This window comes from Mustelus asterias, chromosome 15 (genome assembly GCF_964213995.1).
Source record: "Mustelus asterias chromosome 15, sMusAst1.hap1.1, whole genome shotgun sequence".
Taxonomy (NCBI): Eukaryota; Metazoa; Chordata; class Chondrichthyes; order Carcharhiniformes; family Triakidae; genus Mustelus; species Mustelus asterias.
This window is the reverse complement of record NC_135815.1, coordinates 40994871-41020954: the sequence shown is the minus strand read 5'-3', so window position 1 is coordinate 41020954 and position 26084 is coordinate 40994871. Positions and strand designations below refer to the sequence as shown.

At 42.6% G+C, this 26084-nt stretch overlaps 1 protein-coding gene and 1 pseudogene across 6 annotated transcripts in view; both read left to right on the top strand.

Annotated features, from left to right (window-relative positions):
• rps6kc1 (ribosomal protein S6 kinase polypeptide 1) overlaps positions 1–24301 on the top strand; it is a 167317-nt gene extending 143016 nt beyond the window's left edge. For 3 of the 6 annotated variants that reach the window (XM_078229800.1, XM_078229803.1, XM_078229802.1), the window contains 4 exons: positions 16243–16325; positions 16422–16517; positions 21313–21419; positions 22064–24301. In XM_078229800.1, coding sequence (XP_078085926.1) covers positions 16243–16325; positions 16422–16517; positions 21313–21419; positions 22064–22115 — 338 coding nt within the window. In that variant the 3' untranslated portion in view covers positions 22116–24301. Of the gene's footprint in view, positions 1–16242; positions 16326–16421; positions 16518–21312; positions 21920–22063 lie in introns of those variants that run through there. The other 3 variants (XR_013499639.1, XM_078229801.1, XM_078229804.1) reach the window with 2 other exon arrangements.
• Positions 24302–25343: 1042 nt separating this feature from the next.
• LOC144504720 (large ribosomal subunit protein eL33 pseudogene) lies at positions 25344–25655 on the top strand (annotated as a pseudogene).
• Positions 25656–26084: the final 429 nt, after the last annotated feature.

Below are 26084 nucleotides of genomic sequence, written 5' to 3'. Positions count from 1 at the left end.
CTTTAAAGAAATTGCTTTCATCTACATTTTTCCACAAGTTTAAAAAAAACCAAAACTATTTTCACTCATCTCGGGGATAGGATTCTGTTTTGTTTTTTTAAATGGTTAATCAGAAGTTCAGCTCAGTTATCCTGTTTCTTTGCAGATCAGATGGAGTGGCAGGCAGGGTACGGTTAGTGTCCTGCCTGGGAAAAGAAATCAGGTGGAAAGTAAGTAGAATTAACAGTACAGGCCCAACATGCAAAATGGCAGGTAGTAGTCACTTTGCTTAAAATGAATGAAAAATATTCTTTAAAAATCAAATCGTAGTATCAGTGATTCCACCACAAACCACAGGAACTGTAGCTTCCCACTCGTTGAGAGGCAAGAGTCATAAAGCAATTTCACACATGATCCGAGCTTTAAACCATTTCATAAGGGTGAAAGGGGAATTCCTGATAGCTATATTGTTCTATATACATTGAGTAAAATCATCTAATTAACAAAGAGATTTCCATTCTTTAGCTTAAAGCTATGTTGGTAACCAGAGTAATTGGTTCCCTTCTTCCCTTCAAATGCGACTGCTTCAACTTGCACAACTATCCCATGTTCCAACACATCATTTTGACCAAATTGGCTTTTTTTCGCTAATTCTCTCAGCTACATTGCACCAATTGTAAGTGTAATGGCCTTGCCGTTGCTCCGTTTGTGTCTGAAATGGGGCAGCATCAGTTGGGAAACGGAGGAGGATTTGGTCCCACCTTTATCCCTCTGGTTTATGAGGCAGTTTTCTGGCAGACACATTTTACAGGCTCAGGGACAGGGAGCTGCTATTCGAAGAAAGGACATTCACATTTGACGTGAAGGAGAGCAGCGGTAGGATGTAGATTGTTTTGTATCCCGTGGACACGGGGATGGTGAGTATCCAGTTTACCCAGGAAAATCTGGCTGGAGATGGCAATTTGTTAGAAAATCAAATGGTTAGAAATAAGAGTTTTATGTTTTGTGTGGTTAAAAGGTAGTGGAAGAGAGTTCAATTAAATGGGAATATTATTTGGTGGGGGAAAGCGAGAGAGCAAAGAGGTACCAACTCATTTGAATATGTTGTAGCCTTTGAATTAGGAAAAATCTTTATTCTTTGTCCCATGCCAGCAGCATGCTGGAGACCTTCCATGTTGGGATTCAAAGCTGTAAGGGAGCTGCTGATCTGCAGTCTGCTTTCTTGTCAGTACTGAATTTTTAATCACTGAAAACCATGACATTCGCATCCAGACATGGTAACGGGGCGCTTAGAAAATCATAATACGATTGGGCAGAGTCGGCATGGATTTATAAAAGGGAAATTGTGTTTGATAAATCTGTTAGTATTTTTGAGGTTGCGAAGGGGAACTAGTGGATGTGGTACAGCGCATTTAGATTTTCAAAAACAATCCTATAAGATGCCACAAAAGAATTTTCTTTATTTATTCATGGAATGTGGGCCAGCATTTGTTGTTCATACCTAATTACCCTCGAGAAGATGGTGGTGAGCCATCTTCTTGAACCACTGTAGTCCATGTGGTGAAGGTATTTCCATAGTGCTGTTCGCGAGGGAAATCCAGGATTTTTGACTCAACGATGATTAATGCACTGTGATATATTTCCAAGTCGGGATGATTTGTGACTTGAAGGGGAACTTCAGGTAGTGGTGTTCCCATGCGCCAGTTTCCCTTAATCTTCTTGATGGTTATGTGTTTGGCAGATGGTGTTGAAATAGCCTTGCCAAACTGCTATAGTGCATCCTGTAGATGGTACATATCATAAGAATGTGGTTGGATGGGTTGCCGATCTAACAGGTTGCTTAGCCTTGAATGTTTTGAGGTTTGTGAGCGTTGTTGGGGATGCACTCATCTAAGTAAGAGTAGTGCTTTCCTTCACACTCCTGAATTGTGCCATGTAGATGATGGAATGACTTTGGAAGTAGGGAGTATACCCAGTCTTTGACATACTCTTGTAGCACAGAACGTATGAGGCTGGTCCAGTTAAATATCTGATCAGTGATGACTTCCGGATGTTGATGGAGGAGCATTTGATGATGGTAATGTTGCTGAATGTCAAGAAGAAGTAGTTAGACATGGTCATTGCCTGACATTTATGTGACACCAATGTTACTTGCCACTTATAAGCCCAAGCCTGAATGCTGTCCATGTTTTGTGGCATGTGGGTACAGACAGCTTCAGTTTCTGAGGAGTTTTAAGTGGAACTAAACACTGTGCAGTCATCAGTGGACATCCTCATTTCTGACCTTATAGAATCATAGAATCCCTACAGTACAGAAGGAGGCCATTCGGCCCATTGAGTCTGCACTGACCACAATCCCACCCAGACCCCATTCCCGCAACCCCGAGCATTTACCCTGCTAACCCCCCTGACACTAGGGTCAATTTAGCATGGCCAATCAACATAACCCGCACATCTTTGGACTATGGGAGAAAACTGGAGAACCCGGAGGAAACCCACGCAGACACAGGAAGAATGTGCAAACTCCACACAGTGACCCGAGGCCGGAATTGAACCTGGGACCCTGGCGCTGTGAGGCAGTAGTGCTAACCACTGTGCCACCCATATGACAGTAAGAAGTTTAACAACACCAGGTTAAAGTCCAACAGGTTTATTTGGTAGCCATTTATTTGGTACCATCGACACCACCCATATGAAACAGACACCGTCGCGGCATTGTCATGGAACTTGGCAGCTTCCCGTCAGGGAATTGAACCCCGATCGCCGCTTGACGGAGGGGGGGGGCAGGAAACGACACTAACGAGGAAGCTGCTGATGATTGGGAATGTCATTGATGAAGTAGCTGAAAATGGTTGAGCCTAAGACACTGCCCTGATGAACTCTCTTACAGTGATGGCCTGGAGCTGAGATGATTGACCCCAACAATCATAACCATCTTCCTTTGTGCTAGATATGATTCCAGCCATTGGAGAGTTTTCTGCCTGATTCCCATTGGCATCCGTTTTGCTCAGGCTCTTTGGATGCAGTCAAATGCTGGTTCAATGTCAAGGGCAGTCACTCTTGCCTCGCCTCGAATTCAGCTTCTTTTGTCCATATTTGAACCAAGGTGTTAATGAGGTCTGTAGTTGAGTGGTCCTGATGGAACCCAAACTGAGCATTTGTGAGAAGGTGATTGATGAGTAAGTGCCACTTGATAGCACTGTTAAGACCCCTTTCATCACTTTGCTGATGATTGAGAGTAGACCAGTGGAGCTGTAATTGCTGGGGTATCTTGTCCTGCTTTTTATAGACACAACCTACATTAGAGCATAAGAAATAGGAGCAGGAGCAGACCATTCAGTTTCTTGAGCCTGCTCTGCCATTCACTAAGAATGTAGCCAATCTTCTGCTTCAACACCACATTTCTGTCTGCTCCATTGCCTCTCTGAGATGTAGAAGGGCAGTTTTCCACCTTGTCGAGACTAGAATTAGGGGGCACAGCTTAAAAATAAGGGTCTCCCATTTAAGATGAAGAGAGTTTTTTTCTCTGAAGGTTGCTAGTCTGCGGCATTTTCTTCTGCAGAGAGCAGAGAAGGCAATGTAATTGAATATTTTTAAGACTGAGTTAGATTCTCGATTGACAAGGTACTAAAAGAGTATAGGGAAAATTGAGACCACAGTCAGATCAGCCATGATCTTATCAAACGGTGAAGCAGGCTTGAGGGACTGAATGGCCTACTCCCGCTTCTAATTTGTATGCAAGAGATAGCAGTCAATATACCTTTAGATGGAGAAGGTCCTGCCTGATCAATAACCATTTCCTTGAGGGGATAGCAACTCCAATGACTTGGGTTTTGTTCGTTTGCTGTAGACATCACTGTCAAGTCTAAAATTTATTGCCCATTTCTAATTGTTCTCAACTGTGTAGCTTGCTAGGACATTTCAGAGTGGAATCAAGAGTCAGTGATGTCGCTGTTTCACATATAGGCTTGATTGGGTAAGGATTTCCTTCCACAAAGGGCATGGGTAAACCAAATGGGTTTGACGTGACAATCCAATGGTTATGTTCATCTGCCAATGGGTTTGTAGACGGCGATGACCTTCTCACCAAAGTCCCACCGCCCTGACTTCTCTGCAATTTTACGCTGGGGCAGGTGAGGCCCGGGAGCCTATCCCACCCTTGCCCCAATTGAAAGCCTTATTTGGCCAATTGTTGACTTAAGGGTTGTTCTCACCCAGAGACGAGTTCAGGAGGAAAGACTGGAACTGACACCCCACCCCCCCATCGGGCTTCACCTTTCCCGTTTGTCCCATGACCCCCAAAACTTACCTGGTCGTGAAATCCAGGGTCTTAGGCTCTGGAAACTGTTTACAGTCCCAGTCCTGCCCAATGCAGGAAACCAGCAAAGGGAATCTGTGCAGAAGCCATAAATCTTTTTTATGGCACTTGCTGCCATATTCTGATAAATAAAGAGTTTAAATGTCCCAAAGCTTCTTTGAAAATCTATGGAGAGAAGGTAAGGGTGTAAGATGGGTAAGGTGCATAGATAAGGGTGTAAGATGGGTAAGAAGATGGGCTGGGTATGGTAAGTGGAAAAGGAGGTAATGACAGATGGTTGAGCTGGCAGCTGGGTGGGGTTGAGCCAGGGGTCAAGGGTGGAATTGGCAGGTCAAGGGATACTGGGGAGGAGGGGGCTGAGTTGCTGGGGCCAGCAGAGGGGAGGTTGTATAGTTACCCAAGAGTTAAACTAGGATTTTTCCATCTAACATTTCCTGCATAACTATTCAGATAAATAAGGTAGGACCATCTGAAGTCTCTGACTCTAAACTCATGAGTTGGAGACCTTTTTTTTGGAGGGTGAAAGTAGATCAGGGAACACAGTCTTAAACGAGTGTGAAGTAACTTTGAGATTGTTATCTGAAGGTTTTCTTCAGAGTGATGAACACCTGATATTAATTTGGGAAAAGCATCATGGAGTATCCTTGATGGATGAATTCAGATGGGCTGATGGCCTCCATCATCTGTTTGTAATTCAGTAGGCATTGCAAAAGAGGAGGAAAGCAGGAATTTCTCCTCACAGGCTGATACTATTGTTACCTATTTGTTTTCTTCATATTAAATGTCCTTCAATGCACAGTAATTGTTTCCCTTTGACATTCATAGCTAAAATTGCAATAACTGAAAACTGGGACTAACACCCTTTGTATTTATCATTTTAACACATTGCTCTATAATGTGGGGATTTTAGTAATGACACCAGACCATCCTTCCTGATGTTATCATTCGTGACTATTTAAATTGAATAGTTTTTAAACAAGAGAAACTTACAATTAATAATTTTATAGTAGTTTGATTCTTTTTCTGTTTAGTGAAACTTGGCTGCTTATTTAAAACTACAAGGAAGTTGCTGTGAAGGAAGGGAGATATTTTAACACCATTGTTTAAGAACTTTAGCTTAGTTGCTTCTTTGAAATGTACTTCTATTATTCCTACTTGAATGAGACAGATTGTTAGGTGATGCATACAATAAATAATAAAGATCTCTCTTAATCTCTTAACTCCATTTAATTTAGACACTTTTGGGGAAGTGACAATATCTTATTGGGAAGTGTGTAGTTTCTTCCTTTGCATGGAAAATATTTGTCTTAAACGTCAGGTGGAACTCCTTCATTTGTAAACGGAACCTGCCTCGCCAGGCTGATAATCGCAAAATGTTTTACTTCAACAACAATCTTCCTCTTTCAGAGTTGACATTGAATGTTTTTGGCTCCTACTCAAACTTTTGTTTATATAATACACCCACTGGCAAATATATTTCAATAATGAGGCTGTGTTACTTAACCCATTCACACCTAAGAATTCCAGGAGTTTTCTAGAGCCTTAATGGGACCTTGCTTTTGGTGTTATTTTATTTCAAGAGACTTCTACATCAAAATGACACTGCTGCAGGCAAACACTTTGCTGATCAGTTAGTGTTGTTATGGAGAGTTCAATCAAAATCATGAATTCACATTTATTAAATGGTGTCTTGTCACCAGCATATTCCCAGTAATGAAAACAGTTCAAATATAAATGAAAATAATCATAATTAAAGCCGTTTTGTTAAAATCAGTAGTGATTTCTGATGGTGCTTCGCAGAGCCGTACCTGACTTTGGCAAGTTACTGAGCATCGTAGTAGAAAAGAACTGAATGCACAATCAAAATAGCATATTTACTAATATATCTGATGTTGATCACCTTTGTTGGATTTGGGGGTTTACCTGATAGATGGTTTTTCATGTCCAGGGTAAAAGGCCTTGCTCCTTATGTATGTAGGTCTGACCCTTTGCCCAAAGCATCTGATAATTCACTGTGCCTGAGGCGAACAGTAAACACTTTATGCTGCTGATAAGCCCAGCCAATGAAAGCAAGGTGCTTCACATTCTTCTGGTCTCTCCAGCTGATAGTCAATATCACGCTGGCAGACCTATTGGCCTCATTTTCATCTGCCTCCAGCCTGCCACGTTCCCAGCCACCATCATGTTTAAGGCAGTAATTCAGGTTCTGGATGAAGCTCCCGCTAAAAGCAGGTGGGGGTCTACATAAGATTCAGAAGTTGCAGAACAAAAATGTTATTGATGCTACAACTTACTTTAAATGTTCAGGTAGTGGGAGGCCTGTGCTGTGTTGTTGCCTGGCAGCAGAAGTAGGGGGCAGGGAGAGGGGAGTGTCCACTGACCAAAAGAGGCCAAGGCAGATTTTCAATACATTATCATTCTTTGAACCCTTTGCGTGCCAGGAGGAGCGGGAATGCTCCCTCTGTGCTGTTGAAGAGTTCTTGGGCTTCCCTAGCTGTGGCAGCCCCTGGTCTTCTGGGAATCCTCAGCCTTGTCACCCCTTGACCAAGCATTGTGAAGATGGAATCACCAGCACTTGCTGGTTTCTGATTGGATCACAAATATAGAATCACTATCTGTCCTGACGTTGATTGATCTGCACCATTCCCACTAGTACTTGGCTACAGCCTCTTGTGGCCAAATTCCGAGTAGTGAATCTGCCCAGGTGTCAGGTGGAAGGCTGGGAAGTTTTACTTAAATTAAACCCACCCATTAAGACCAACAGGGCCCCCAGGTCCCTGAACTGTTTGAGTGCACTACCTACTACCAGGTTCTCACACAGCCTTAAGTTAGCCAGAATTGTATTGAATAGCAGAGCAGATTGGAGGAGGCCATATGGCCTACTCCTATTCCTGTTTCTATGTTCTTCTTGCCTCCACCATTAACTAAAAGCATTTCTCTTGGAAAGACTATGTATCAGGTAAATTAACAAAATAAATTAACACCAGGAGCCAGAGCAAGCACACTGGTTTACAGAAACACTCAAACTTCTGAGGGGTATTTCTGAAATCTGTCATTCTTGGCAGGGTGTGGTGTTCAGGAAATCCTGGGCATGCAGATTATAATATTCCATCCATCAAAGCTGGGTAATCGCTAATCTTCCATCCATTCATTTTAATGGGTTGAAAATCACCAGCTACTCAACAGCACTTCCTTCAGGTGCTTCTGGGTGCCTACAGGAATGGCATCAGCAGAGTAACTAGCTGGGAGGAATTACTGAGCCTAAAGATGTGTTGGAACTGAATTAGCATTAAAGGACGCGCTTGTCACCCGTAATATTGTTCATTTAAAATGGATTGTTTTCAGAATTACTATTGAAGTATAGGTACCTGTCTTTTGGATCAACAACAGCTTGCATTTATAGAGTCTTTAATATAGCCCATAGAATCCTACAGTGCAGTAGGAGGCCATTCAGCCCATTGAGTCTGCACCGACCTCAATTCCCTCCCCCCTCCCTTGTTAGAGGTGTACAAGATTGTGACAGGTTTGGATAATTTAGGCAGGGAAAAACTATTCCCATTAGCTGAAGGTACGAGGACCAGGGAAGACAAATATAAGGTTTTGGGTGAAAGCTGGAGAGGGAATGTGAGGAAGAACTATTTTACACAGCGAGTGACAATGACCTGGAACAAACAGCCCTTGAAGCAGAGATGATTAGTGGTTTCAAAAGGAAATTGGATGGGCACTTGAAGGCCATAAGCCTGCAGGGCTACAGGGATAAAGTAGAGAAATGATACTGACTGAATTGTTCCACAGAAAGCCACCATAGTTTAGGGCTAATTGGCCTCCCTGTGCCATAAGTAACTCTCTGACATCTCAATATGCTTTACAGGAGCTTTATAAAACAAAATATGACACGTGAGTCACAAGATGGTATTAGGTCAGGTGACTAAAAACTTGGTCAAAAAGGTAGGTTTTAAGGAGTGTCTTAAAGGAGGAAATTGAAGTGGAAAGGTGTGGTGTAGGGAGGCTATTCTAGAGCTCAGGACCTCGGCAACTACTGACATGGCTTCCATCGTTGGAGTGATTAAAATCGGGGATGTTCAGGAGGCCAGAATTACTGCAGATATCTTGGAGGGTTTTGGGTAGGAGGAGGTTACAGAGCCAAGGAAGGGCGAAGCCGTGAAGGGATTTGAAAACAAGGAAGAGAAATTTTAAATCAAGACTTTATTTAAGCAGGAGACAGTGGAGGTCAGCGAGGGCAGGAGTGATAGGGGATTGAATTAAAACACAGGCAGGAAAGTTTTGAATGACCTCAAGCTTATGGAAGTAGAATGTGGGAGACCAGCCAATTGTATGTTGGAATAGTCAAGGATTGACAAAGGCGTTAACGAGTGTTTTGCAGCCTTCAGTTATGTGGACAGATTGACAAAGCTGGAACTGTTCTTCTTAAAAGAAAAGAAGGTTGAGAGGAGATTTGACAGAGGTATTCAAAGCCATGAGAGTCTGGACAGGGTAGATAGGAGCAGCTGTTCTTATTGGCAGAAGGGTCAAGAACCAGAGGATAAAGCTTTAAAGCGATTGACGAAAGAACCAGAAGTAACATGAGGAAAAGCTTTTTAAAACAGCGGGGGTTTAAGGTTTGGAATTCACTGCCTGAGTGTGGTGGAGGAGATACAATTGTCGTTTTTCAAAGGGATTGGATAATTACCTGAAGAGTAAAGATTTGCAGGGCTGTGGGGAAAAAGGCAGTGGAGCAGGACTGGCTGAGTTGTTCTCCCAGAGCTGGCATGGACATGGGCCAAATGGCCTCCTTCTGTGTTGCAACTGATTTATGCAATAAGGAGATATTAGGACAGGTGACCAAAAGCTTGGTCAAAGACGTAGGTTTTAAAGAATGGCTTAAAGGAGGACAGGGAGATAGGCAGCAGAGAGGTTTAGGGGAGGTATTGAAGAACATTAGGGCTTATATAGCTGAAACCACAGCTGCCAACTCCCATTCTCAATTTCCCTAAGATTGCAAACCCAAAAAGATGAACAATTATTTTACTTGCAATAAACTACTTTAAGCTAGGTTAAATGAAATGGTAGATGTCACCACACAAATCAATGTGTACAGACCAAAGCAACTGTTATCTTTATTTGCAATTACTAAGTAAGTATACAAGGTATAAAAATGAACAACTACTGAAAAGGCAAGACTATTGCATGAAAATGTTTTTTTGATTTGTCTATTGGGGTTTCTGATAAATGGCAAACAAAATTCTGTTTCTGAATAGTTCATTCAGTCTATATTGCTGAAAGCCACCATCCTCATTCGTGCCTGGGATTCTCCTGGTGCCGCTGAAAATGAATGGAGCTTTGGCTGGAATGCCAAATTCTCCATTCTCACTTGCAGCCATGATTGAGATCAAACAATCCCACCCATGAGCTTCGAGCAAACTTTGAGTTTATCTTACCGTGTCATGTTTGTGCAGGCAGATGCTCAATGTTTTAGAAAGGCTCTTGGTCTGTTTCAGGGTGTCTCAGGCTAAAAATTGGATTGCTCCCGTTTTCAAAGCACAAGGTAACTGGCTGGCTGGCTGAATGCTCAACAGGGTGCCCAGCAGCGTGCTTGCCCACCAACGTATGTTTCAGCCAGTCTGTACCTCATAAAGGGCAACTGTATTCATTTCACAGGAGCTAACCGCTGTCTGCGTATGGTCCAAGTGACTAGAAGGCGAAGGACACCAAATGTGGCAACAGGGAAGAAAGAAGGCTCCCTAGTTCAAAGATGTGGCACTGGGGACATGTTCAGGAGGAGCGAGATGTTGTTATCCCATGGGAGCCATGAGGCCCCTTAAGGAACACTCTCCGAAGGGCATGGGAGCTGGTCTGTGGCCAGGGAGGTCAATTCCCAGAATGTGGCCATGAGGAACTGGCACTCTTGGTGGGTATGGTCTTCTGTAGCGACTACCCCTCCTCCTTTTGTGTGTAGCTTTCCCTCTCTGCAGCCTCAACTCCATCTCCCTGAATCCTGTTGATGAAGAGGGACTGGAGCTATAGCCCCCAAAACTTAGCAGCCTTTCTATGAACAGATTGTAAAGCTCCTCTGCCGTCCCTGTCAGGATGTGACCACACTCCCTTACATAAACCTTCCAAGAGCAAAAGTAAATCTAATCTTCTCAAGCAGCTCACCCGATCGATGCCCCATCCAGCATCATAAACATTCACTGACTGACCAAGGGTTTTAAGGGAGAATTTCTCCTATCTCCAACTCTAGCAGGAACAATTCCTGAGGTGCCTTCATTTCATCAAGGAGCTTGTCACAGAACAATGCCACCTTCTTGAACATGATGTGGAGATGCCGGCGTTGGACTCGGCTGGGCACAGTAAGAAGTCTCTCAACACCAGGTTAAAGTCCAACAGGTTTATTTGGAATCACCAGCTTTCAGAGCGCTGCTCGTTCATCAGGTGAGCCCTGATGAAGGAGCAGTGCTCCGAAAGCTCATGATTCCAAATAAACCTGTTGGACTTTAACCTGGTGTTGTGAGACTTCTTCCTGTGACCTCCTTGAACAGCCTCATAAGGTGGGAACAGGGCGGCTACTGGCTGTCTCTTTTAGTTTCTATGCAACCTGATCCTTCAGGTCAAGAACAGGAGACATTGCCAACGTTTTTCACTATCCAGAGAGAAATGATGGAGGCCCTCTACGCCGAGAGGCAAGTTCATTATTTTCTCTCCAGGAAGAGCCAGCATGTGACTTCTCCAAAGTAGGATTTTCATGGTGTAGGGAACTGTCAAATCCACGTACCTGACTCTGCAGCCCCGTGTATAAACAGATGTACTGTTGCTGCAAATTCTATTCATGTGCAATTAAGATGGAGCCATGTTCAGACCATTCATATCATTGAATGCCCACTATCCTGACAGCATTAGGTGCCATCCATAAGATGCACTGCAACAACTCGCCAAGCCTGCTTTGACACATGTTTAGCTGGCAGCGGATGGTGCAGGGTATTCACTGGGTCTGCATGGACCAAGTTGATAGAACTTGTGTCAAATCAGTCTGAGAGGCTGTTTGATGCCTTGCCCATTCTGCATGCTTCTGACACATGGTCTGCCTGTGCTAGCACCCTGCAGACTGTCCTGGAAGTGATCAGAAGCTCTCTGCAAACTATTTTAAGGATCTCTGGCTCTGGTAGTGCAGTTCAGCAGCACTATGAAGTCACCCTGGCCCTTATCATTGCTAAAACTGATACTTCTCGAACCTTCTTGGAGATTTTCCGACAAATGAAATACATTTGTATGAAATTAACAAAAAGTGAACCAAAATATATTAGCATTTCTCCTATGATCACTTTGCTTTGCCCCTGGTTCTTTTTTTCTATGTAATAGAGCAAAATAATCCTTTCACTTCAAAGAAACTGTTCTGTTAGCTAAATCAAGGAAACAACCCAATTTGTTCAGCATATTAGAGACTTATGTAAATGAAACTCTATCTCATCTAATAGAGCAGTTACACCACATAGTTTGTAGTGGTGTAGAGTAGTTTCTTGCATGAAAAATGCACAGAACTTTCTTTTCCCTGGCCAAGGTGAAATGCACTACCAGAAAAATAACTTGCCTATAATTCCCAGATCACTGTCCCAGGTAATGAAGTGTGGGTAATGGGGGAAACCATTGCTGGATATGCATCACTATGTTCGCCATTGGAAAGAGTCGAATGAAACAAAGACAGTCAGTTCCTGGACAGTGGAGGAGAGGCATTGGAAGAGAATGGTGTGATTGGCTTTGTCAAGGGCTACGGAGTAGCTTAGAAAGATGAGGCAAGCTAATGCACCACAGTACAGTCAGAGAGGATGGCATTTGTGAGTTTATTTAGGGCCATTTTAAGGTTTAATTGGAGCTGAAATACATTAGATTCAAAGGTAGAGTTGTGGGAAAAATGGGTACAATTTCAGAGTCAACATTACATTCGAGGACTTGGAGAGGACAGGTAGATTTAGATGGGGTGATAGTTGTAAGAATAGCAGGATCGAAGATTTATTTTGTTGAGGGGAAGGGTATTGTTGGTAGTTTTGAAAGGAAGCCATTTACAATAACAGTATAAGAGGTCATGAAGGGACATTGAGTGCAGCTTGTTGTGAATTTAGAGAGGAAAGCAGAGGATGGGTTGTATGGAGTTGGAGAGCATAATGTGGAGATTGTGAAACACAAAGTACAGCTTTAAAAAAATTTACGGGTTGTGAGGGCCGCTAGCTAGGTCAGCATTTATTGCCCATCCCAGTTCCTTTGGGAAGGTGGTGGTGAGTTGCCTTCTTGAACTGCTGCAGTCCCTGAGGTGTGGGTACACCCACAGTGCAATGGGGAAGGAAGTTCCAAGATTTTGGCCGAGCTACAGTGATGGAACAGTGATATACTTCCAAGCCAGGATGGTGAGTGACTTGAAGGGGAGCTTCCAGGTGGTGGTGTTCCCAGGTATCTGCTGCTCTTGTCCCTCTAGATGGTAGTGGTGGTGAGTTTGGAAGGTGCTGCGTAAGAAAGCTTGGTGAGTTTGTGCACTACATTTTATAGATGGTATACACTGCTGCCATTGTTTGTCGGTGACAGAGGGATTGAATATTTGTAGAAGGGGTAGCAATCAAGCGGGCTGCTTTGTTCTGGGTGGTGTCAAGCTTCTTGAATGTTGTTGGATCTGCAGGAAAGTGGACAGTATTTCACATCACTCCATTGTAGATGGTGTACAGGCTTTGGGGAGTCGGGGGTGAGTTTCTCGCCGTGAGGTTCTTAACCTTTGATCTGCTCTTGTAGCCACAGTATTTATATAGCCAGTCCAGTTAAGTTTCTGGTCAATGGTAATCCCCAGGGTGTTGATAATAGGAGATTCAGTGACATTAATGCCATTGAATGCCATGGAGCGATGGTTAGATTCTCTCTTGTTGGGGATGGTCATTTCACACCACACAAGTGCCAGGCATGTTACTTGCCACATGTCACCCCCAAGCCTGGAAATTGTCCAGGTCTTGCTGCATTTGGACATGGACGACTTCAATATCTTGGGAGTCACAAACAGCTTGGTAGGGGCACAGCAAGTTTTGGAGCACAAGTCTTCAGCATTATTGCTGGAATATTGTCAGGGCCCATAACCTTTGCAGTATCGAATGCCTTCAGCCGTTTCTTGATATTACGTGGAGTGAATTGACTGAACACTGACATCTATGATGCTAGGGACCTTTGGAGGAGGCCGAGATGGATCATACATTTGGCACTCCTGGCTAAAGATTGTTGCGAATACTTCAGCCTTATCTTTTGCACAGATGTCCTGGGCTCTTCCATAGAATTGTAGAATCCCTACAGTGCAGAAAGATGTCATCCAGCCCATCAAGTCTGCATCGACACTCTGAAAGAGTATTCCACCCAGGCCCTCCCCTCTGCCCTATCCCTGTAACCCCGTGCATTTAGCATGGCTAATCCACCTAACCTACACATCTTTGGATACTAAAGGACAAATGAACATGGTCAATCCACCTAAGCTGCACATCTTTGGACTGTGGGAAGAAACTGGAGCACCCGGAGGAAACCCACGCAGACATGTGGAGCACATGCAAACTTCACATGGACAGTGACCCAAGACCGGAATCGAACCCTGACATACAGGCAGCAGTGCTAACCACTGTGCCTCCTCCAGTGAGTTGTTTAATTGTTCACTAACATTCAAGACTGGATATGGCAGGACTGCAGGGCTTAGATCTTTTCCGTTGTTGTGGAATTGCTTAGATCTGTCTATTACTTGCTGTTTGGCATGCAAGTAGTCCTGTGTTGTAGCTTCACCAGGTTTTTTTTGTCTTTTAGGGGTAGCTTCACCAGGTTGACACCTCATTTTTAGGTATGCCTGGTTTTGCTTACTGCTGGTATACCCTCTTGCACTCTTCATTGAACCAGGTTGATCACCTGGCTTAGTGGTAATGGCAGAGTGGGGGGTATGCTGGACCATGAGGTCACAGATTGTGGCTGAGTACAATTCTGCTACTGCTGATAGCCCACAGCACCTCATGGATGCCCAGTCTTGATTTGCTAGATTTGTTCGAAGTCTATTCCCCTTAGCATGGTGGTGGTGCCACACAACACAATGGACGGTATCCTCAAAGTGAAGATGGGACTTTGTCTCCAAAAGGACTGTGCAATGGTCACTCCTACCGATACAGTCGTGGACAGATGCATCTGTGGCAGGCAGGTTGGTGAGGATGAGGTCAAGTATGCTTTTCCCTCTTGTTGATTCCCTCACCACCTGCCACAGACTCAGTGTAGCAGCCACTTAGCAGCCTTTGGAATTTCCTTAGATTACAGGGCGATATAGACGAGATGGTCAGATGGACAGATCAGTGGCAAATGGAATTTAATCCTGAAAAGTGGAAGGTGATGCATTTTGGAAGGACCAACAAGGCAAAGAATGGTAGGACTCTAGGAGGTACAGAAGACCAGAGGGACCATGAGGTGCATGTCCATAGATCCCTGAAGGCAGCAGGACATGTAGATAAGGTGGCCAAGAAGGCATATGGGATACTTGCCTTTATTAGGCGAGGCATAGAGTATAAGAGCAAGGAGGTTATGATGGAGCTGAAGAAAACACTTATTAGGCTACAGCTAGAGTACCGAGTACAGTTCTGGTTGCCACATTACAGGTAGGATATGATTGCACTAGAGAGGGTGCAAAGGAGATTCACCCGGAAATTGGCTGAACTGGAGTGTTTCAGCTATGAAGAGAGGCTGATTAGACTGAGGGGGGAACTGATTGAGGTGTACAAAATTATAAGGTGTTTAGAAAGAGTAGATAGGAAGGAACTTTTCCCCTTAATAGAGGATCAATAATCAAGAGGCATAGGTTTAAGGAGATTTAGAGGGAATTTGAGGAAAACCTTTTTCACCCAGAGGGTGGTGGGAATCTGGAACACAATGTCTGAAAGGGTGATAGAGGCGGGAACCCTCACAACATTTAAGAAGCATTTAGATGAGCACTTGAGCTGTCATACATGGTTACAGTCTAAGCGTTGGAAGATGGGATTAGAATACATTGGTGCTTGATGATTGGTGTAGACACAATGGGTCAGAGGGCCTCTTTCCGTGCTGTAAAACATCATGACTCTAGGACTTGGCAAGCTGAGTCTGTGGTGGTGTTACTGAGCCACGCTTGGTGCTGTACATTGAAGTCGCCCAACCAGAGTATATTCTGCGCCTTGCCACCCTCAGTGATTTCTCCAAGTGGTGTTCAACATGGAGGAGTACTGAGGGGAAATGGTATGTGGTAATCAGCAGGAGATTTCCTTGCCCATGTTTGAACTGGTGCCACAAGACTTCATGGGGTTCAGAGCTGATGTTGAGGACTCCCTCCTGACTGTATACCACTGTGCAGCCGCCACCTCTTGCTGGATCTGTCCTGTCAGTGACACAGGACATATTCAGGGATGGCAGTGGTGGTGTCCAGGACATTATCTGTAAGGCATGATGCTGTGAGTATGACTGTGTCAAGCTGCTTGCGACTAGTCTGTGAGACAGATCTCCCAATTTTGGCACAAGCCCGCAGATGCTAGTAAGGCGGACTTTGCAGGGTCAACAGGGCTGCGTTTGCCATTGTCGCTTCAGGACTAAGGAGATGGGCGGTTGGAGGAGACTGGGAAGTTGGTTTTGGCTAGCCGATGAAAAGGAAGTGAGGAATGTTGCAAAGGCAGCTGAACAGATGGTCTCAGTCTTCGTGATAAAGAAGTCCATGAGGAGTTGTTGACTGTGAGGACGGTGGATGGGGCAGGGAGGGGGGTGGGTAGCCAAATCACTGCCTGCTGGAAAAATAGGACATGGCATCAGACACCATCATGGTGCAACATTTATTTTATTTGGGTAAAAGAACCTTGTAACAGTACTTAATGAGGATTTGGGCTAGAACTCTGTTAGAATACTGTACATTAACGTAAATTCTTTTCTACATTTAGAGGTCGGTGGGATAGCAGAAGAAACTGAAGCTTGTGACTGGTGGAGTCTAGGTGCAATTTTGTTTGAACTCTTCACTGGAAAAGTGAGTACAGCAGGGTTGTGAGCTGCAGTGCATATTTGAATTTTTAAGTACGTCTAAATAATATTCAATGATGGTGGCTGATTTTCTTTGTTGCAGCCTCTGTTTCAATGCCATCCAGCTGGAATAAATACACACACAGCTCTAAACATGCCAGATCACATGTCAGAGGAAGCCAGATCAGTGGTGCAGCAGGTAATCTGCTATTATAATGAAATGCTGCAGAATAGAAATGTTAACGATTTGTGCTTTAAAGGAGCAGTGCCTTTTTGTTATAGCTACATGGGGGAACTGAAGAAGATCCTTGTGTGTGGTGGTGGGGTCGGGGGTGGGGGGGGGGTGGAATTTCCTTTTATTCACATTTTGTCTTCCTCAACAGTTTTCTCCCTCAATCCACCTCCAGGCAGTGACACAAGTTGGGCTATGATACCCCAGTATCAACAGCCTTCCTTTACTTCATACATTCTTCTTGTGTGAACCTAAATGTGGAATGTGAACTGATTACTTAATGGTGAGGAGGTCACAGCCGAGCTTGATCTTTTCTGTCCCCAAGTCCGTATGTTTGTTTAAGTTAAGTTTATTAGTGTCACAAGTAGGCTTACATTAACACTGCAACTAAGTCATTGTGAAAATCCCCTAGTCGCCATACTTTGGCGTTAGGAGTTACTGGATAACAATCCGCAGTGACTTTTAATTCTCTCCACTTCATAGCCTAGAATAATTAATTGTAACACCTTTCCCCCTGCTCAAATTGAGATCAGCTGCCACTCGCAGGCTAGAGATTGGTTAGGAATTACTGAATTCCACAGTGTTATATTGTGGGGATTCTCGATTTTGGGAAGTTATTTTTGTGTAGGTGTGGGGAAGAGACACTGATCAAGCTCCCCGATGCTGACAGCAATGTACCCAAACCCCCTTCAGGATACCCTTGGAATTCAGTCATCCTTAAATCAGTTTCCAGCCATGAGAGTTTATGGCACGGTGGCACAGTGGTTAGCACTGCTGCCTCACAGCACCAGGGACCTCAGGTTCAATTCCGGCCTCGGGTCACTGTCTATGTGGAGTTTGCACAGTGTCCCTGCATGGGTTTCCTCCAGATGCTCCGGTTTCCTCCCCCAGTTCAAAGATGTGCGGGTTAGGTGGATTGGCCATGCTAAATTGCCCCTTAGTGTCAGGGGGACTAGCTAGGGTAAATACGTGGGGTTAGGGGGATGGGACCTTGGTAGGATTGTGGTCAGTGCAGACTTGATGGGCTGAATGGCCTCCTTCTGCACTGTAGGGATTCTATGATTCTATTCTATGATTTCAGCTGTGGTAATGAGGAGGGGTTTATAAAAGGTCTTAACTATTCTGGGACAAGCATTGTCTCTGGGAAGAAGGATGACGGTTCTGTTTACATATTGGCTGACTTTGATTTTGCAGCTGAGATAGATGAAGATTGGAGGATAAACTTTAATAATAACAATAGTTCCATTGCCTAAAGTTTCCTTTCCATGGAATAAGCTGTTTAAAATGGGATTGACGGCAAACCATAAGTGGTAGATTTTGTACTTGTACCCATTCAAAAGAAAGAAAAATATAACGCCTTTCAACACTTCAGGACCCTAAAGTGCTTTGTTGCAATGTAAGGAAATGAGGCAGCAAGTTGGTGCACAGCAAGATCCCACAAACAGCAATCTTGAGAATGACTAAATAAACTGTTATAGTGATGTTGGTTGAGAGATCAATGTTGACCAAGGGACGACTCCCTCACTTGCTTCAAAATCGTACCTTGGGATTTTTTACACCCACCTGAAAGCACCATTGATCAAGACTTAGCTTAACATCTCATCTAAAAGATGCCACCACTGAGTGCAGTGCTCCTTCCGTACTGAAGTGTTCGCTTAGCTTATGTGCTCAAATCATCTTAAACCCAAGACTTTCTGGTAACACTCTCATCTGTAAGTCACTGTACCATGGCTGATGCTAGAGCGAAACACGTAAATTATTGATCATAGGTCACAGAATTCTACAGTGCAGAAGGAGGCCATTCGGCCCATCGAGAATGCACTGACCACAATCCCACCAAGGCCCCATCCCCATAACCCCACGTATTTACCCTAGCTAGTCCCCCGACACCAAGGGGCAATTTAGCATGGCCAAGCCATCTAACCCGCACATCTTTGGAGTGTGGGAGGAAACCGGAGCATCTGGAGGAAACCCACGCAGACGTGGGGAGAACGGGCAAACTCCACGCAGACAGTGGCCCAAGCCGGGAATCAAACCTGGGTCCCTGGCACTGTGAGGCAGCAGTGCTCGTCATTGTGCCACCCTATTCATATGAAAGCCTCAAATATTGCCGTTCTCAATAAATTCCATTTTTCTCCACATGAGAAACTTCTGTTTGTTCTGATTTTCTGTTTTATCATTCAAATTTCAGTAGGTGGCCAGTGTTGGTCTTTTAATTATTTTGGGGACCCCCCTCACCAAAAAAAAGAGTTTCTGTTTTCTTTTCTTTTTGAAAGTTTAAAGGAAATTAAAATTGTAACTCCTGCTCAAAAGTACTGTGCATTTAAAATAAGCATGACCTTGAAGGAACAGACCCTTAGCACAATTCTGTGAAGCAGGAATGCATTCTCTCTTCTATTTATTTCCTTAGAATAGATGATTGTACTAGCGATAAATGTTAATTGACAAATAAGGCATTCTGAATGATGATCTATGATCTATTCTGCACTGTAGAATTCTATGATCTATGATACATGGTGCAGTGACTTATGCTGATCGAATACTGTATGCATAGAAGTCTGAACTGTCTTTTCCACACTTAAGCCAGGAAACAAGTTGCACTTAACCCAGCTGCTCAAGGACAGTTATAAAGATACAGAATAAAAATTTGGATCTGCCCCCTATGCTTGTATTTCTCTTTACAGACTACTCCACTTAAAATTGTCTTATTTAATGTATGGATTTAGTTTAATTGATTTCTGACTTTCATTTCCTATTCATAATACGATGTTCTCCTTAAACTCTTAGTTGGAATTCACTCATGGCTGTGGCCTCTGAATACTTGTAATGTATCAGCTAATTAGAAATGTTTGCTATTTTTTGAATAACTTCCAAGAAAAGTAAATTATTTAAGAATAATTTGCTACTATCTGCACAATTTAGCATAATAGCAAGAGTAAAATGTCTAAATCCAATGAAGGCTGGTTGTGTTAAGAGCAACCTTTGTGCTGTTGCAAATTCCTACTTGGGTCTTAAGTGGAATTGGTGATAATTTGATGCACAATGCATGGATAAGCTGGTAAAACTTTTTGTCGATAATATTGCATGTAATTGAGTATTGAAGGTGGATTTAACATGGCAGGGTTTGAAGTGTTGGTAATTATAGTAATCAAAAAAGATGATATAACCTCAGATGTAGTGATGACTGGATTTATCTGCACTGGAACGTGATACCTGGGGAAAGAAGTGCCGGTGAGAGTACAGAACAAAATGAGGTAGAAGTGGAAAGTTCAACTTTACAGAGATTTTTGCAGAAGTGCTTGGAAATGACATTGATATCAAATGACTGGAAGGTAGTCAATGCAATTCCAGTCTTTTTAAATGGATCAAAAGCATAATCCTGGGAATTCTAGACCTGTAATTCTGATATCTATGCTGAAGTCAGCTGCAGCGAAAAGAGATCAAAAGCACTTAGCTGGAGTAAGAGCAACTAATCCAAGACAACACCCAGTTACGAAAGATGGGTAATGCCGTACAAATTTATTGGATCTATCAAACGACCCAACAGAATAGGCGATGAGGGTGAACTGGCGATTATTGTTCATCTTATTCAGAAATCATTTGATAGGATCTGTCGTAGACACTGTCCTGGTGAGTGCAAGCTCGTGTGGGATCCAAGACGATAGATATAAATTGAATTATTGGTCGCTAGATAAGTGTACTGTAGATATCCATTGCTGTAATTTCATTTGGAACAGTGACAAGCCAGGTGCCTGAAGAATTGGTTTTGGAACCTTCACTATTCACTCGTGCTAGTTAAGAATGACCTCAATAGCATTATTAAAGCTGAGTAATCTAGTTATGTGAAGAAGGCTGTTCTAAGCAGAGAGAAGCTGCTCAGAGAAATCTGCAGGCATTTAGTGGCTGGGCGCATAATAGCAAATAATATTGAAAATGTGAATTAATCCATAAATGTAATTTTATTACGCAGTGGATGGAATGTGATAAATTAAGGTGCATTGCAAAAATATTTGGGTCACCAGTTGACCAATTGTGGGAAATATTTTCACACAGACATAAAACAGTGGTGGATCCTTTATATTATAACTCCATCGATACTAAATTTGCACCAGAAAGCATTATTGAAGGGCGACCTGATAGAAGTCTACAAGATTATGATGGGCTTGGACAGGGTGGATAGTCAGAAGCTTTTTACCGGGATGGAAGAGTCAAGTCAATTATTAGGGGGCATAGGTTTAAGGTGTGAGGGGCAAGGTTTAAAGGAGATGTACGAGGCATGTTTTTTTTTACACAGAGGGTGGTGGGTGCCTGGGACTCGCTGTTGGGGGAGGTAGTGGAAGCGGATACGATAGTGACTTTTAAGGGGTGTCTTGACAAATACATGAATAGGATGGGAATAGACAGATATGGTCCCTGGAAGGGAGGAGATTTTAGTTCAGACGGGCAGCATGGTCGGTGCAGGCTTGAAGGGCCGAAGGGCCTGTTTCTGTGCTGTAATTTTCTTTGTTCTTTGAGTGTATTGCCCACTCGTGACAGAGGAATTGACATGGATTCAAAGACAAGTAATAAGGATGATAGGTTTTGAATCAAGTTAATTTGGAGCTATTTGGTGAACTAAGAGAAAGGGAATTCTTTAGTTTTTTTAATCATCAAGAGGGTGAGTGTCAGGTATAGCTATAGAATGTTTATATTCAGCAGCATCTGTAACAAAATCATTTCCACTGCAGGATATGTGTGATACTTTTATCTTCCCCATCTTTAGCTTTTGCAGTATAATCCCAGTGAGAGGCTTGGTGCTGGTGTGTCAGGTTTTGAAGATATCAAATCACATCCATTCTTCTGCACAATGGACTGGTCCAGAGTAATGAGGTAAAGAACCATTGCAAAGGAAGAGTCTTCATCACTGCACTAATCAAGATTGTACTTCAGGGTGAGCACATCATGCCAAATCCCAGGAAATGAGACTGCCGTTCCCCCATTTAAGTAGTGAACTGTATAACTGCTATCGGGCAAAAGGAACACCTTGAATTTTGAAGGATTATTTTGTTATGTATAAGTGTGCATTACAGGCACCTCAGGTGCTATATTCTGGATCACGTTGCAGAATCTGGAATGACTACATTCTGTGAATAAATGTATATACAATAGGAAAATCCAGCAAAACTCGAAAAGCATTGTATCCTTTCTGTACACAATTCCTATTTATTTATAGAACATAGTTTGTGGTGCAGTAACATTTTGGATTTAGCTTGTCACTAATGAGGGTAATTTCTGCTGACTATTGTTACTAATTACTGTTCTTATTACATGAACCAATTAATTGCAGGGTATAGATTAGAACCAACTAAATAAAGTGGATTACAAATTACCTACAATGGAAATTGTTTTTTCCTAAACAATGTTTTTTTTACAATGTAATTCAAGGATGAATTCTTGATCAAAACACATTTTAGGAATCAAATCTCTGCATTATTCATTCAAGACCAAAGTACTTTGTATTTTCCCACACACAGGTCAGCAACCATGTTGAGAAAACATCACCATTCATGGAATTACTACAGCTGAGTAACATGAAGGTCTAGGACTTAAATCCATAACTACCTGTGGAGGGAGAATTGATTTTAATACATTATCAGCACATCCAGCCTATTTTCAGAAAACGTACTTCTGTAAAGTCTACACTGAAGTTAAGCCAGAATGAAATGTTGTAAGTTGGCCAAGGAGATCTCAGTCCAATACATGAATTTTACTTACAACCAAACGTTGATAATTTTATATCAGTGTGATCTTTACATTTATCAATAAAAATATTGTTTTCTAAATATTGTGTCCAACTAGGCAAGGGATGTAAAACTCATTCTGCTCGGATCTAAAAATGTGCTTTGACCCCTCAACTCTGGAAAAACATCATTGGCATTTTCTTTTGTTTAAAAATCAGGTATTCTGTGACCTTCCTGATCAAGATTACCAGTTAGTATCGTCACTACAAATTGTATTGAAGTGTACTTTCAGCACCTTTATAGCCAGTGTGAAGAAGAGATTCATCCCATCAGTCCCAGGTCCAACAAACGAGTAGATAAAAAGCAATGTCTTGTCATATTGCAGCATATATCCCAGAGCTATCAAAGGGCCTAAAAATTATTCCAATATTTACCAAAGTGACTGTACGGTTTGTGCAAAGCTAAGAAGCAAATCTTGGTACCAAAAATGGAAGAATACCAAAGTCAGTTGGAGAGGTACTGTCACATGACAAATGGGTAGCACTCTCCAGTGATAAAATAGTGATATCAGCCTTGGTTCCAGCTCCAGCTTTGTTGGATGGTTGGGTTCCTTTATTGGAATTGTCATCTCCACAGCTGCAGTTGGTGGAGCTCCAGCCAGCCATGTACTTTATGGATTAAGTTTTGTTTAAATGGGTAGAATCAGTTAAAGAAGACGCAACAGAAACGAATATTTCAATTTTGGTAACTTCAAAACCAGCAGATTTAACTTGCTTGAAAGAAATATTCTTCTGTCGCAGACTAATCATTACATTTCCATTTCAAAGGCTTCACCCCTCGACATTATCATTCAATTGCATACACCATTTATAACCTCTTCCAGAACTAGCGAATAATGGGCCACTTCTGAACGATTTTGAGCGGTCGTTTATTTGCACAGAGACAACATGTATTGCTTCCCTTAGGAATTCTGCAGTTAAGGTTTAGATGTAAAGGCATGTGCAAGTATAGATCATGTTTGTCTGTAGATGATTAATCCTTTCTTTGCCCTAGGGTATAAGAGCTTTCATTCTCCTTTGCACTCTTTACAAATATAAATGCCTTTGTTAACCTAATATGAATAGAATATCTGCAGATGAATTTAGAGGTAGAGATTATTTTGCAAAGCTGTTCAAAGATTTTGGGAAGATGAAACATTCATAATTTTAGCACCCACATTTATATTGCAGTCCGGTTGTTCATAACTCTGAATTGCCCTTCACAGAGTGGTAATAACTCAAAGATTAAATAAATGGATTTGAAAAGCGAAGAGCAGCTGGATAAATCGTTCTGCATATTCCAATATTTCAAATGCCTCACCATCTCCAGTTACTTTTGCAATTTGACCAGTGTTTTTGACTATCAACAAAGCCAGATATCCACAGAAAGATGAAATTCCACATACTATTCTTAGTTCAATTCACGTTACCTTACAATAACTTGAATTAACATCAAATGTGATCCATTTGCAGATTAATTCCTCCCCCGTTTCTATGTTGATTTCAGCAAACTGAGTCAGTTAGAAGCGTGCTCTTCTTTCCCAATTTCATTACCTTCTGTGACCTCAGGTAGCCTTCTATTTTATGTTTCAGAGCCAGCATCACTAATTACCCTATTAATGACCCATAGTCAGACGACAGCCTTGGAAGGGGTGAACATGTTAATTGACTATATTTTAAAGCGATAACTGGCCAATGTGTAATTTAATACAGACACCTCTGCCAATGAAATTATCATCTGGCTAACAAAAATCACGTCTAATTTGCAAGCTAACTTTAATTTTTGCAAGTTTCAATAATTATAACTGAGCTAGTTAAGAGTGATTAACCAATAAGTTCACATTTTGATTTGGAAACCAAATGAAGCAGCACTTTCATATCATGGAGTTTATAAGGGGAATTCGGGAGGTCCAACTATTGTTAATCTGATTTCTTCTGTCTGTTACTATTTTTATTAGCTCGTGTGCTATTTTTATGCTAATAAATAATTTGCAACAATAATTGTTTTTCTGTGGGAAACTGAGACTTTAATTTTTTTTTCGAAAACCAGAACTAGTGGTTCCTGAGAGTGAGTTAATGTCTGCAGGGAGTCCCCAACAATAAATTCCCCATACAGAAAAAATTTGAAAAATACTGATGATGAGGGAAGTACCAGGATTTTGCAGGCTGTTGATTTTCCTCTACCTCCACAGGTTTGCAAAAACAGTAAGCAAACCATGGACGGGTAATGAGTTGGTACCAGTAGATTGACACATCTCCAGGATGCAAATTTAATGCAGGGCAGATTGGTGGGATAAAGGTTTCCTTTCTTTGTAGGCTGATTGGAATCTACATCCATTGAGTTAGCAGTGTCACCCTGTTCCTAGTGCAGAGCAAGGAACTGGCCAGCAATTAATAATTTAATTCAGAATGCCAGATTTTATGGTCAGCAATGAACACCATTTGTTACACTTGCACAAGTTCTGCAGTCCTGCCACATCCAGTTGTGAATAGTGGTGGACAGTTAACTGGTGGAGGAGGCTCCACAAATATCCTCATCCTCCATGATGGAGGAGCCGAGCATGTCAGTGCAAAAGACAAGGCTGAAGCGTTTGCAAACAGCTTCAGCCAGAAGTGCCAAGTGGATGATCCATCTAGGCCTGGTCCTGAGTGCCCCAACATCACAGATACCAGTCTTCAGCTGATTCAGTACAGTCCACATGATATCAAGAAATGGTTGAAGGTAATGGATATTGCCAAGGCTACAGGCCTTGACAACTTTACGGTAGTGGTACAGAAGACTTGTGTTCCAGAATTAGCTATACCCCCAACCAAGCTATTCCAGTACAGTACCTACAATACTATCATCTACCCGACAATGTGGAAAATTGCCCAGGTATGCACTGTCCACAAAAAGCAGGGCAAATCTAACCCGGCCAATTACCACCCCATCAGTCTATACCATCATCAAACAAGTGATGGAAGGTGTCGTCAACCATTCTATCAAATAGCACTGACACGGGGTGGGTGATTCAGCTGCCCCGAGTGCTCTCGCAATGCCTGAAAGATTACAGAGCATAGCTGTGTTTACTGGCTATAAATGAAGCTTTTGAAATGAGAACACACTACTCGCCTGAAGATTGTGGGTGTTTATATACAAAATTTTATCTGGGCAAGAGATGTGCTTACGTCTACAAAACAAAGAACAACACACTCACTCCTGGTGGTAAAACAAACAAGACTCATGTTATTTGGGGTAAAGTGACCTGTACTCATGGAAACAGCAGTGTGCCAAGTTCAGCAGTAACCTGCCCGCTAATGCTATTGGGCACAGGATTCATGTGATGCTGTATCCGTCAAAGACTTAAAGCACAGCTGTACATAAATTGACAAATAGTCAAATGATCTAAAAAAAAATAACCTGCTCACTGATGATCAGCTTGGATTCTGCCAGGGTCACTCAGCTCCTGATCTCATTACTTGTTCTGAACATGGATAACAGAGCTGAACTCGAGGTGAGGTGAGAGTGACTGTCCTTGACATCAAGGAAGCATTTGATTGAATGTGGCACGAAAGAACCCTAAAAATACTGAAGTCAAAGGGAATCGGGGGAGACTCTCCACTGGTTGGGAGTCATACCTGGATGAGTGCAACTCGCAACAACTCGAGAAGCTTGACACCATTCAGTACAAAGCGTGACGTTTGATGGGCACCCCATCCACCATCGTAAACATTCACTTCCTCCACTACCAACATATTATGGCAGCAGTGTGTACCATATACAAGAGGCACTGTGA